This window comes from Pongo abelii, chromosome X, assembly GCF_028885655.2.
Source record: "Pongo abelii isolate AG06213 chromosome X, NHGRI_mPonAbe1-v2.0_pri, whole genome shotgun sequence".
NCBI lineage: Eukaryota > Metazoa > Chordata > Mammalia > Primates > Hominidae > Pongo > Pongo abelii.
The window spans coordinates 114,280,809-114,296,021 of record NC_072008.2 but is presented as its reverse complement, the minus strand read 5'-3'; the positions used below and the strand labels follow the sequence as shown (position 1 = coordinate 114,296,021).

Genomic DNA, 15,213 nt, shown 5'->3' with positions numbered 1-15,213 from the left:
CTAATAGTTAAAGGATTCTTCCTTATAATGCAAACGGCAATAAAGATCAAAGAAAAAAATGATAAGCTGGGCTACATAAAATTTTTGAATTCTGCTAATTAAAATATACCATTAAGAAAAAGAAAATACGACCCTCAGAATGGGAAAAATACTGGGTGTGTGTATAATATACATGTGTGTATATTTATGTAAATATGACAAATAATTTGTATTCTGAACACATAAAGAACTCTTACAATTATAATAAGGCAAGTAATCCAACTTTTGAAAAAAATGGGCAAAGATTTGAGAATACACATCACAAAAGATATCTGAATGGCCAATAACCACATGAAAATATGCTCAACATCAGAAAAAGCAAATTAAAACAAGATACCACTTCATACCCACCAGGATAGCTATAATTAAAAAGATCTTATAAACTGCTGGTGAGAATGTAAAATATTCCTATTATTTTGCAAACATATCTGTTTCTTGTAAGGTTCAATACATTACATATTTATGCAGCCCAGCAATTCTATTCCTTTGCACTCACCCAAGAGAAATGAAAATTATGTGTACAAAATGACTTGTACACAAATATTCATAGCGACAGACAGCAGGTCAGTGGTTTTCAGGGTACAGGGATAGGGAAAGATTTACTGGGAAGGAAAACAAATGGAACTTTTTGGGGTGATGAAACTGCTCAATATTGTAAATGTTGTGGGTGCGCACATTTGTCAAACATTAAATTGTACACTTAAAACTAGTACATTTTATTGTATGTAAACTATACCTCAATAAAGTTGATATTTTAGAAAGTAGAAGGGAAAGGAGCCTGAATTGGGACCTAGACTTCTTCAGTAAGATTTCCCCAGGCAACTCCCATGAGGAACGCTTCACTGAGGTCCCTGTTTGCGCCAAGGAATGCGGAGGCAAAACATTGTTGGCATAGCTAAGTTATTCACTTGTTCCCTTAAATTTGCTAAATGGCATGCTGTATTTACAGAAATATCCAAAGTATTTATTTAAATTTCTTTTGGGTGAGAAGGAATCCCAAAATTAGTTAAAGTATAAGAAACTTATGTATATTTAACATATATGCAGGCAGACATATCTATATACTGCGTTTATCTAAATATTTAATTCAACCCAATAAATAGTTTAATAATTTAAAATCTTAAGAAGCTTCCTAAGAAATAAAAATGTACAAGGTAATTTGAACAGTTCTTCCCTATAGTTGCAGATAAACCTGCTTTCTTGTTTACACATTGGTTTTAACTTTCTCTTTACTACTACTCCCACTTCCCTATTTTCCTGTCCTCTTTTGGGACCATTTTATCTCTAATCAGACAATGCTATTCTAGGGATTATATTTGTTTTTAATATATAAAATATTGGCATATGCATATAACTAACATGAAGTCTAGCCAATACCTCTAGAAATAAACAAAAAAAGTATTTCTAAGACATCTTTCCCTCCTATGGTAAAATGCTAGAGATGAAGAAAGCTGATCAGGAAGGAAAACAAACTATTAGGCCTAAGATTGAACTAAATTATATTGGAAGAGGACACTACAGATCCTGTGGAAAATTATTTATTGAACAATTACTCTACTCCAGGCATTAAGACACTTTAGACTAATAATGTTAGCCCAATTGGTAGGTGGAAGAGTCTCGATACAAGTCGAGTCTGACATCAACGCCCATACTCTAAACTAAACCATTACACTATAGTGCCATAGTAACGTTAGAGCTAGCTATTAAAGGGATTTTGTACTGCAATAAAAAGAGGGGAATCTGCCCTATCTATTGCAAAATAACACCAAAATGCTAAAGCAGTGCATCTTTCCAATTGCTCATCCTCTGGTGTCCAAGATAAACTCTCTTGAGCATTCTCTCTCTACCCAAGCAATAAAATCTAGTCTAACTTCCAAATCCTGCTCTTTCCAATAATTTGCTGGATGGAGTACTACACTAAGCTAACAATGTGGAGAAGTGGAATATATCTCCCATGTTACACCTTTGTTACCTGACAAAGGAAAAACTAAGAGATATGCGGAATCCTAAAAGGGGATGGGCACGACATGCCTAATGGGATGCCACTGTCACTTCTCCCAGCAGCATCCACCTATATCATCTTCAAAACAGAATCAGAAAATCTACATCCTTTCTTCAGTAAAATCCTAAAAGCCTATCTCCCTCCCACAACATCCTGTCTTCCAGCTTGGCTATGGAGTCAACTGTCAAATAATCACTGAGGTTCACTCAATTTTCCTCCTCAGGAAAGTTACAAGCTGGGCTGGGGATTGGAGCAGTAATAGGTAATATGACTCAATATTTTCAATGAACATTGAGAAAAGCATAAACTAATAGAAATTTGATTTTATTAAGGCTTTATAATAAATTATAGTACTTTAATTAAATACTAAGACACTTTCTTGAAGTATTTATTAGAGAGTTACTACATATATAACAAAGCTTTAATATTCTGAATTCAACTAGAAACAATTAAAACATAAAGTTTTAAAATTCTTCCTTTTTTTTACTAAGAAGGAATTTGTATCTTAAAGCAACTCCGTGTCAATTTAAAGATTTTTGGTACTTTCACGAGACCTTAAATTAAAATTAAAGGTTTTATACATAAATTACACATTTCATTCCAAATATAAGTGGAAAAAGGTGAATCCAGCATTCTTAAAATCACTCTTTTTAATGTTGGTAAAGTGAAAGAGAAAAGCTGTTTGTAACTCACTTGGAGGGAAGGACAAGAAGATGTGTTACACATGATATAAAAAAGAGTGCATACAAATTAAGATGACTCCATTATGTTCAATCACAGAATTATTACTGGCATTAGGTTTCTTCTGGCAGTCTCTGGAATTTTTTTACTGGAAAAAAGCAACTGAAGTTCTCCTTTAAGAAAGCCAAGTAAAAGAAAACTTTAAAAATTACCTAAAACATTTATTACAAGAGAGGGAGGATAGGAAGGGATGCAACGGCTCAGGCCTGTAATCCCAGCACTTTGGGAGGCCAAGGCCAGTGGATCACTTAAGCCCAGTAGTAGAGACCAGCCTGGGAAACATAGTGAGACCCTGTCTCTACAAAAATTAGCTGGGCATGGGGGCGTGCACTTGTAATCCCAGCTACACAGGAGGCTGAAGTGGAAGGATTGATTCAGCCCTGAAGGTTAAGGCTGCAGTGAGCCATGATCATACTACTGCACTCCAGCCTGGGTGACAGAGTGCGATCCTGTCTGAAAAAAGAAACAAACAAAAATAAAATAAAATAACCCTATGACTGTAAAATATGTTGTTAAATTATTTAAATCCAAAAACTGTTGAAATATATGTTAAACTAATATTAAATATTTTAAAATCATTTTATTGTAAGAGTAATAGGCATTTACTATTACTGTTTCTCTGTAGGTAACAGAGAAAATACATATAAGAAAAAATGACTCATAATCTCAGCACTAGTATTTAATATTAGTATGTATCTTACTCTAAATCTTTTTTCCTCCTTCAATTTTGAATAAACATTTCTTATAGAGGAGTTTTATGTTAATATAAACAAATTCATGTTTAAGCTAATGTTGCATTTTTAAGGACAGTGGTATGAAAAGGAGATGAAACTTTAGGCTCCAGAATATTCTACCCAAAAAGAGCATAATTAATTTTGCTATGAGTATACATTTCCATTAATTGTGATTTAATGAGAACCTATGTCTATATTCTTGCCTTTTATAATTCTTTTCCATTCTATTAATGTTTAAACGCACTAAAAATCTTTATAGAGGCTGGGTGTGGTGGCCCACGCCTGTAATCCCAGCACTTTTGGAGGCCAAGGCAGGTGGATCACCTGAGTTCAGGAGTTCGAGACCAGCCCGGCCAACATGGTGAAAACCTGTCTCTACTAAAGATACAAAAAATTAGCTGGGGGTGGTGGCACATGCCTGTAATCCCAGCTACTTGGGAGGCTGAGGCAGGAGAATGGCTTGAAGCCAGGAGGTGGAGGTTCCAGTGAGCCGAGATCATGCCATCCAGCCTGGACGACAAGACCGAAACTCCAACTCAAAAAAAAAAAAAAAAACAAACTTTATAGAATGTTTAAGTACCATAAAGCAAAACAACAGATGAAGAAGAAGTAGACATGTAGGGAAAACTAAGAAAAATATAATAATCTGAAATAATTTAATCACTGTTACCTCTAAACATTTTCAGTTTTTTCCAACTTAAATTGGAACCTGATTTTAAAACAAATCCTAAGTAATATAATATTTATAATGCCTCATGGAAATCAGAAAGATCTGATTTTGAACCTACCTTTGTTTATTAGCATATTACCAATTTCAAATTATAACATTAACCATCTGAGGGGAAGAAATGCCTCCTCTTCCATATCTGCGTATCATGGAGTAGAGAAAACTGAGAATATGGATTTGGAAATCTACTAGGATACAGATACATATTTTTAGTATAAAGGTTGTCAATCTGCAAATTCGAAAGTGGCAGTAAAATTAGTCAGAAAAACAAATCCAGGCCCCAGAAAATGAATCTCTTTTTCAGCCTCTAAGAAAGGTGACCCTTTTCATTTTGATCTCACTTGTTAATTTACAACATTAGTCTTTTTTTTTCCATTATATAGCATACACAAATGAAGGCATGAAGGCTGTGATAAGGTCTAATAAGCTTGCGCTATAACAGAAAGAAGCCTTTACTGCAACTGTGGAGAAAAATGATATGTCTAAATAGGCTGTAAAAGATAAGCAAGCAAATAGAATTGAGAGAGGCTAGTGCTAAGAATCAATTTATTCACTATTAACCAAATTCCTATAACTTAAGTATACTATGAATAAAAATATTTTAAAACATTTAAACCCTAGGAACTCAGCCGAACGCGGTGGCTCACTCCTATAATCCCAGCACCTTGGGAAGCCGAGGTGGGCCGATTACTTGAGGTCAGCAGTTCGAGACCAGCCTGGCCAACATGGTGAAATCGCATCTCTACTAAAAAAAAAAAAAAAAAATACAAAAATTTGCCAGGCATGGTGACAGACGCCTGTAATCTCATCTCGGGAGAGATGTAATCTACTCGGATTACGCCTGTAATCTACTCGGGAGGCTGAGGCAGGAGAATTGCTTGAATCCGGAGGCAGAGGTTGCAGTGGGCCAAGACCGCACCATTGCACTCCAGCCTGGGCAACAAGAGCAAAACTCCGTCTCAAAACAAACAAACAAACAAAAACCCTAGGAACTCACCTGACCATAAGAACTGGAAGAAAAAAGCTATTATTTCTCTCCTTCCAACATGTATCAAGTATCTTTAGGGGGTGGAGGGAGTTGGGGGTGAGGAAATCCACAGCCTAGGGTGATTAATTTTGCCAGACATTGAAAAGCTTTAACATACCCACATCTAAGAAAAATGTATAGCTTAATTTTTTAAATCAAAATGTAACGGGAATTGGCCCTTTTATTTTGAAACAAAGTAATGAAAATTAACATAAACTTAGAGCTAGGGCAAATTGGCTTGTTTATAGCTAGCTAGCAAAACTATTCAGAAGGAACACTAAAACTTGAATAAATGCTTCCTATTTCAGAAGCCTTCCTGAAACTAAATTAACTCAAATGAACTCAAAATATATAAGGCCACTTCCTACAGGGTCATTGCTCAAACAACATCCTACAAAGTTAACACAAAATGTAGGAAAGTTAGGAAAAATGTCTTCCTTTTCTCAAAATAAACCAAACTATATATTTTTTTTTAAATTTTTAACAGTGGCCAAAGTTAAGACCTACATAGTTCTTGTTTCCTACAACATTATCAAAGAGAAATAAGACAGTTAAAATGAAGCAAAATAAAGTAATAGTAAATTAAAACTATGGTAATGATCACAGTCTTTTTAGACTTCACAGGCAAGATTAGAAATATCTCTATGCTATAGTTAAATAGATACTCTGGGTATGAGAAAATTAATCATAAAGATTTTACTTTCCATTAATCCAATGAAAGACTGTCTGCGAGATGATGCAAGGTACAGAAATTTGAAATATAGTCACTGCTCTTGAGGTAGCTCTTATACTGTAGGTTTAAATATGCAGGCAGAGAGATAGATACAGATATATGTATATAGATTACAATATATAGTTTTAGAACTCTTTTCAAAGGAAATAATCTGAAGTGCAAATACGTTCAAAAATGTTCACATCATTGTTATTTATAAATATCAAAAAACTGAAAGCAGATTTTGTTGGAATGATTGCTACTAGACTTGCCCTCTTGCTACAAACAACTAGGAAACTATACAAAATGTGTGAAGCATGTTTTCAAACATTGGGAAAAGGCAGCAAAGAACTGGGGTCTTAATGCTTACATTAAACGTTATCCTATAGGCCCTAATTAGTACAATAAGGGGAAAAAAAAGGAGTGTGAAGACTAGAAAGAAAGAAGCAAATCTATCTTAATTCACAGAAGACATAATCATGTATGTAGTTAATTATAAATAATCCATGAAAGAGCTACTAAAAATAATCAATTTAGCAAGACCACAGTGTACAGGTCAATAGAAAAAAAAATCAGTTGTATTTCTATATACCAACAACTAACAATTGAAAGAAAATAAAACATGATACCATTTATAGTACTATTCAAATACATGAATACTTAGGGGATGAGTTCAATAAAGTACATATAAGACCTGCACACTGAAAACATTGCTGAGAGAAATTAAAGATGATCTTTTTTTTTAGACGGAGTCTCTCTGTCACCCAGGCTGGAGTGCAGTGGCGTGATCTGGGCTCACTGCAAGCTCCGCCTCCCGGGTTCACGCCATTCTTCTGCCTCAGCCTCCCCAGTAGCTGGGACTACAGGTGCCAGCCACCACGCCTGGCTAATTTTTTGTATTTTTAGTAGAGATGGGGTTTCACCATGTTAGCCAGGATGGTCTCGAACTCCTGACCTCGTGATCCGCCCGCCTTGGCCTCCCAAAGTGCTGGGATTACAGGCGTGAGCCACCGCACCTGGCCAAAGACGATCTTAATAAACGGAAAGATACACCATGTTCACTTATCAGAACACTGAATACTGTTAAGACATCATTTTTCCCAAAAATGACCTATAGATTAAATACAATCCCATTCAAAACTCCAGGAGTTTTACTTGTACAAATTGCCAAGGTAACGGTAAAATTTATTAGAATTTTACAGTAAAAAATTAGAACTGTAAAAAATTATATAGAAATTCAAAGAAGGAGGAGGGGGAGAAAGAGGAGACCCCAAAATATGAAAAGAACAAATTTGGAGAACTTATACTACCTGATTTCAGATGTTATCATAAAAGTACAGTAGTGAAGACATTGTGGTATTGGCATAAGGATAGACATAGAGATTGGTGAAACAGACTAGAATACAAAACAGACCCACAAAACAAAAGTATCAAGGTAATTTAATGGGGAAGGGATAGTCTGTTCAACGAATGATGCTGGAACTAAACACATGGGATAAAAACTGAACCAGAACTCTTACCAAACACCACACAAAAATAAGCAAATGGATCAAAAGCAAAAACTATAAAACCATTTAGAAGCAAATATGAAAGAAAATCTTGGTGACCTTGGGGAAGTCAAAGATTTCTTATGAAGGGGACAGAAAGCTATAATCATAAAAAGGTGATAAAATGGACTGTATCAAAATTAAACTTTTATTCTCTGAAAATTATACGTAAGAAAACAAAAATGCAAGCCACCAAATGGCAGAGCATATCCGCATAACATGTATGTATGAAATGAATATATTATATGCAGAATGCACAAAAAGCTCTTCCTACTCAATTATAAGAAAACAAATAAAAAAGAAATGGACTACTGATGCATATAACATGGATGGAACTCAAATGTATTATGCTAAGAGGAAAAAGCTAGACTCAAAATTTTACATAGTGGATGAGTCAATCTATAGCACATTTATAAAAAAGGTAAAATTATAGGAACAGAAAATAGATGAGTGATTGCCAGAAACTGTGGGTAAGTAGAGAGGTTAATTACATAGCAATATGAGGAAACATTTTGAGGTGATGGAAGTATTCTGAGTCTTGATTATGGCAGTAGTTAAAGGTTGTATGCTTTTATCAAAACTCATAGAACAGTACACCAAAGATAGCGAATTTTACTCAATATAAACAAAAGGTGACTATAAGAAAATGACAAGAACATACCAATACTAAGATATCAAAATGACTGAAATTAAAAAGAGTGACAATATCAAATGCAGGTAAAAATTTTATTTTTAATTACTTGTTGCTAAGATGTAGAGATGTGATTCATTTATATATTGATCTGTTTATCCAAAGATAAAATACTAATTATTTTTCTTACGGTATGATTTACATATGTAAAATTCACATATTAAAATAACATATTAACCACTAAAAAAGTTACCATAATTTATCAGTTGATATAGCCTTTTTAAATATCAGGGTCTACTGTATGTACCAAAGACTTGAAAAATACTTATAGCGTTTAACCCACTGATTCCCCATGAAGGAGGCTGTAGCAATAAAATAATAAAAATATGGAATAAGAAATGTTCACGGCAGCACTTCTTACGATGTCTAACAAATCTTGACATTTTAAAATATATTCTACAGAAGTGAACAGGTGAATAAATTGGGGTGTGTATAAATAGAAGTTGTATGTAATCATTTTAAAATTACATTTTAAAACTAAGAAAGTTAACATGGGAAAGTGCTTGATAAGTGATCAAACGGTAAGAAACAAAACTATATGTAGAATAATCCCAGCTTACTCTTTTATTTTAACCAACTTTTTTTTTAGTTATTAGCAAGTGCTTATTTAATCAGGTTTTTTAGTATTTTAAAAATTCAGTATCTTCATGAAATGAAAACTTTACCATAGCAATTGCAACATGAATTGTGCTTAGAGTTTCACGATTCACGTCCAAACCTTAACATATCATTTACAATTCAAAAACTGTACTCTTACAAGTCATTGTTCTATGCCAAATTTATTTTTAAAAACAGATTATATACATAGGAAAGAAAATAATAAAAACAATAATAATCAAAACACACACCATTATTCTGTGCTCAGTCAGCACAGTTCTGGCCTGCTGGTAGAACTGTGGACATATTTTTATTTTCTTTATGTTTTTCAAGTTTCCAACATTGAGCAGCTGTTACTTTTGTTACCATATAAAATCAACATATGAAAGGGACTTTAATGAAATAGAAAGAACAGATAAAATGTCATAAAACAAAATGCCTGTAAGACCAAATACATGCAGATACAAAACTGGGAGAGGCTAAATATTACAGATGTTCAAAGAAAGGTACAAAGTACCTGATACTATAATAAGGGAAAGTTTCACAGGACTATTTATCTATTCTCACCAGTATGTAAACACCATGAAGGGAAGAACCTTGTCTTTATTTGGTTTTAGCCATAGTGTCTAGCACAAAATGATTTTGTAGGCAGTACACCTCCATGAATAGAAATAGAACAACATAAATAGCATTTTTGAGTACTTAGAAGTTGCTGAATAAATATCTGCTGAATAAATGTAAACATTATGCTGGAATTGAGCAAAGACTTGGATCCACAAAATTCTAATCAAGATGGAGGGCCAAAATGTGTATGCAGTGCTCAGGGGATTGTAGGAAAGCTTACCTAGGCTAGACTGGAGGGAGTATATTGTAAAATGTAATGAACAATAAGGTTGGATAAGGGAAAAGATCATGATAGGCCTTGAAAATCAGGCAGGAGATTTGAAAGTTGATGTAGTAAGAAATGGTAAGTCAATAAATGTAATGACAATAATGAAATCTAAAATTGATTTAACATTTACTATGGTGTCAAATACTATATGTTTTACATAACTTTTCTCATTTTATCCTAAAAAAAAAATATGTGAGATAGGTGCTACTGCCTCCCTTTTGCCAATGAGGAAATTAAGCCTCAAAGATTACTATTTTGCTGAAAGTTACACATCTACCAGTCAGATTCCAGGTCTGACTTCAGAGGCCAACCTCTTGAAGACTCTGTATAAGACCTCTACAAAGTCCACAAAACGTGTGAAGAGAAATACCAGAAGAGAATGAGATCATGTATATTTATTCTAGGGTCTTGGACTGGAATCAGAGATATCATTATGAATCCATGATTTTAACATATATAAAGAGGGACTTCAAGAAATCGATATAGAAACAGGTATGTGTGCATATATACATATATTTCCTAGTTCTGCCTGCTGAGAGGGCCTAGAGGCAATGACACCTCAGTAGCAATAAGCATGCCAAGCACCCAGATCTTGGCTTCTACATACCATTCTCCAATAAAAAGAATCAGAGCTCCTTGGAGAAAAGATTCTGATTCCAGAGTTGGGGCAAGGAAATTAAAAAATGAGTCTGGAGGCCAGGTGCGGTGGCTCACGCCTGTAATCCCAGCACTTTGGGAGGCCGAGGTGAGTGGATCACGAGGTCAGGAGTTCGAGACCATCCTGGCTAACATGGTGAAACCCCATCTCTACTAAAAATACAAAAAATTAGCTAGGCGTGGTGGCTGGCACCTGTAGTCCCAGCTACTTGGGAGGCTGAGGCAGGAGAATGGCATGAACCCGGGAGGCAGAGCTTGCCGTGAGCCGAGATCATCGCACCACTGCACTCCAGCCTGGGTGACAGAGCGAGACTCTGTCTCAAAAAAAAAAGAGTCTGGAACATCTGTGGTGCCAGAAAGTAAGAGGGTGCTTAAAAAATGATGGAGACATGTTGAAAGGACACAGAAGCCAATTTGAAGGGGCTCTTGTTGGCCAAATCTGGGTTTCAGCAAAAACAAAAAGTAGTAAGAGCATAATTCATTATAATCTATAGAATAAAACAAATATTCATTAAGTCCATACTGCTATAAACAGCTGAATAAATAAATATATACATTAAGCATAGAGAAGAGAAAGTTTTTTATTACAGTATAATTCAATCAATTAATAAAAATGTTGAAAATTGAAATCAATGTCTGGCAAATGTCACAACAATAATTTAGTCAAGCCAGAATCATCAACATATGCTAAAATTAGTGGGCAAATACATGATGAGAAACAGGATATTTACACTGTCTCACAATATTGCCCTGCATAGTCTCGCTTTGTAATTACAAAAGAAAAAATAGTGACTTTATAGTGAATAAACCTAGCAGACACCATCTTAACCAAGCTTTCAGGGATGTAAAGAGTCTCATGTCTTACATGTACAGACATCAAAAGGTAAATAAAAACACAGGAAAAAATACAACCTCTTACACTGCCACGGGACAGATACCTATATAGATATATGCATAAGACTAAAGATATATATCTATATAGTTTGTGAATAAAATTGGATATGATAGGTAGGCAAATTAGTACAAAAAAAGAACAAAACTAAATTAAGCATGTTAAGTAAAGTGTGTTACCATACACACATACCCGGTTGTTTCACAATAGATACCCTCCTGAAAAGTTTGGTGGATTTAAAATTAATGCAGTAACTGAGTAATTAAATAATCATAAGGCAAATCTTCCTTCAAAACAAATCATCTGTCACAAATTATAGTAGTTATATAAGTTGAAATGTTTACATATTGTGATTACATAAAATCATAAAACCTTCAACAGCATTTGCTTTTAGATTGCTTTTAAATAATCTCACTCTATATAGATGCAGATACAGAGGTCAAACTCTGATCTTTTTATTCTAGGCCCAAAGCTATTTCCATTACACTATGCTGCTTCTCCTAATCAGCAGGAAGACATGTAACCCCCATTATCATTTCCATTTCACCTCCTGTGTCCAAAAAAAGTGGCAGAGATCCAAATACTTTACACACCAGTAAATCTCTATAGACCACATACAAAGTAGGCAGTATAGGACAGTCATTAAGGGCAAAGATTTTAGAGTCAAACTGCCTGGATTCAAATTTTCCAGCTTCACAAGTTACTGCCTATATTACTGGATTTCTGGGAATGTATTCAACGTCTGTAATTTGTAGTTTTCTCATCTGTAAAGTGGGGATAATAACGGTATATGTCTCATAAGTTTGTTCTGAAGATTAAATATGATAATATGTATTATCATATTAGCACAGTGCCTGGCACATAGTAAACATTATGTTATCTACATTAATAATGATCACAATGATGACAAATTTTTCCTATGGAGCAATATACTTCATAGAGGATGAAGTGTTTCATGGCTACTAACAACACTCCTACCCTTGATAAATTCGTGCTGCAGGTCACAAGGAAGATAGTACGCTTAAAGTAGAGAAAAATATCCAATCAATTGCACAGAAAACAACTTACTAACTATGTAAAATAAAACTAACATAATTTTACATACTACCAACATCCACAAATCTAAGTGCATATCCCACTGACAGTGAATCAGTACAGGTATAATTACCTTCACATAAAAATGTTATTTCCATCACTAGAAATTATATTTCCAACTTAAAACTGTCTTCTCTTATTACTAACCTTTTGGCATAGAGGTTACTTTATTCCACCTAATGAATGCTCTACCTAAAAGAAAAATCTTCCACATATTTGTGATGTACCAATTTGGCATGATTTCAGAGATAAAGAAATCATTTATCTATAAAAGAGTAAAGCACTTCAAATAGCAACACTTTTTTGATATAAAAACCCTAATACTAAACTACTCCAGTCAACGACTAGCCCTACCACCATCCAGTTATACTCTGGAAATGGTCACCGATATCTCCAGCACTAGTATGGAGAGCCGATATCATTCATATTTTTGAGCCTATTAAAATACTTATGTATGAACCAGGAAAAACAAACCCTTGGTTTTAATAGAGGCACAATATCCTAATGATAGGAAAAGGGGATGTAAAATGTTCTTTAATAATTATATAGGAGGAAAAGGGAAAGAGCTGTAAAGACTTCATGAATACTCATTAGTTTAAGAATCCAAGAAAACAAGCTTGCTCTCAAGTTTTGTCAATAAAAAGAAATCTCATTGTTAATATAAATTGATTTAATATAAATTGATGTGTAGTGTTGCTATACATACCTGTATAGTTGTCATCTGGTGCAAATTTGTTAAAAGTAACATCAAAAAACATATATATATATTTAATCAAACATCTACAAAATCTTTGTCCCTGGGTCAAATGCCATAAACAGAGGGTACCAAGAAGATGTTTTTAAAATGAACTATTTTCAACAGCACAATTGTAGTTTTATCCAAGTCTGTAGCCCTATTGACTGGCTAAACCTTACCCCCATTAAGATGATCTGCATCAAAAAAGCATTTTTAAATCATTTGTCTACTTTGATGGAAGAAAATTATGGCATGTATAGTAAAAATATTTGATATGCATGGTTTCTCAGCAAATTTGCTATTATAATTATGTTGTGCTCAGAGTAACATGAAAGTTAGTTTTCATACACTGGGTACACACCTTCAGAAGGATAGAAAGAGGACATGTGATTTGAGGCATGCTAAGTGCTACAGGGAAGCTAGACAGCTAACTTAAAAGTGGACCCAGATGAGCTGTAACATAGCAGCTGCTTATAAAGAATTGACAGTCACTCAACCATGTGAAGGCCTAAGCCATGATCTCATATTAAACAGTTTTTAAAACCATCCATAATGATCACTGAAATAAATTTAAATAATTTGTCACACACTTATTCTTTAGAGGTTACATGAAATTAAAGATGATGGGCTTCAGGCTGGAGAACATTTTCTCTCACAAAGCCATTCATTTTTTAACATCTGGCCCTCATCCCCAATAGGACAGTGGGTGGGACTACCCAGATACCCTTCTAAGAGATATACTGAGGTTTGAATTCTACATTCCTAAAACTGAATGGAGCTTTTTGCTGCTATTTCACATGTACATCCTCCCCCACTTTCCTTTAAACTGGAACACTGACTCTCCTTTGAAAAAGGAGTATTTTCCTTTGAATAGGTGATGGGCAAATTCTCAATTTGTTCAGGTGCCTTGGTGGGTTAAAAAAAGTAAACAAACAAAAAACCCATAACTTAGAAAAAACAACAACAACAACAAAAAGACGCAAAAGACCTGAAGCCTGAGACTTTACCTCACTCTTCTTGGTATGTTACCTTAGCATTTCATTTGTAACAAGGATGTCAAAAGGAAAAAGCAGGTCAGTGGCTTGAATGACCTGAGGTGGGAATAGGTTCATGTTGCTTAAGGAAAGAGCAAAGGGGACGAACTTCACTGAGGCGCTAAAAACACTTTGATGGAAGCTGGATTTTCGAAGAGCCAAAATATTAAACTACAGACAAAATTCAAAGAGTGAGTGGGCTGGGTACAAGTAGTGAAAAGGTTAGTCGCCAGGCAGGGAAACACCCGACGGTGGAGGGAGGGGAGGAAAAGTTTTAAATACCCACCACAGCCTAGTGAGCCGTTAATTAGCGTCCCCCACTTCTGACTTTGCTCTTGCCCCCGGAGGAGCTAGCTGCAGGGAAGCAAGCAGCCCTATTTTTAAGCACTTAAACCTCTCCGTTGGACTTCAGAAGGCTTGAGTTACCGGTGTTGCAAATAACGTTTCTTCCTAAACATGAGAAAGCAAATTTGAATTCCCTGGTCAAGGCCAAAAGGAAGATAAAGGGACCCCAAAAAAAAAAAAAAGGTAATTTCAGCGTGAAAGAGCGGTGATGGGCGCGGGGGAGGGGAGGAAGGACTTACCGCAGCCTCTGCAGGCTGCCCCCAAAGACTCAGGGCCAGTAAGAACAAGCCGGCAGCCAGGCTGACTCCACGCAGTTTCATTCTTCTCCAGCTCCCGCAGCTCCTTCAGCACCCGCACGAAAGTCCCGGCTGGCTCTAACCAATTGACATAATCTTGAGGGTTTATATGGAGAGAGCTAGAGCCGGAGAGGGACAGTGAGGCTTGGGTGAAGAGAAAGAAGCTTTTTAAGAGTGGAAGAAAAAAAAAAGAAGAAGAAGAAGAAGGAGCTACTCTTCCTTCCCCCCCTCACCTCCCCAAAGCCGGTCTCTCAGGAGAACTTTTCCCTTCTGTCCAGACTTGCAAACTTTTCTTCACTCAATTCCTACAGATCTACTTTCCTCCCTCTCTTCCCCCTGCAAGGCCCCCCTCCTCACCAGCACAAGGGAATTTGAGTATCACTCCGCCACAGTTTTAGACTGCACCAGCAACCTGCGAGGGAGTGACGCTCAGTTATTTGGGGGAGGGA

General features: G+C 35.5%; 1 protein-coding gene across 7 annotated transcripts in view; it reads right to left on the bottom strand.

Moving 5' to 3' along the window:
* Nucleotides 1-15,125, bottom strand: part of COL4A5 (collagen type IV alpha 5 chain) — a 255,393-nt gene extending 240,268 nt beyond the window's left edge. For 4 of the 7 annotated variants that reach the window (XR_008518135.1, XR_008518134.2, XM_054544950.2 and 1 more), the window contains exons 1-2: nt 14,998-15,124; nt 14,708-14,908 (exon numbers count right to left, since the gene is read on the bottom strand). Coding sequence is in view for 5 of the 7 variants with exons in the window: in XM_054544950.2 (XP_054400925.1) it covers nt 14,708-14,788 (81 nt within the window). In the remaining 2 variants the exon portion in view is untranslated. Of the gene's footprint in view, nt 1-14,707; nt 14,909-14,997 lie in introns of all 7 variants that reach the window. The other 3 variants (XM_054544953.2, XM_054544951.2, XM_054544952.2) reach the window with 3 other exon arrangements.
* Between the last annotated feature and the right edge of the window lie 88 nt (nt 15,126-15,213).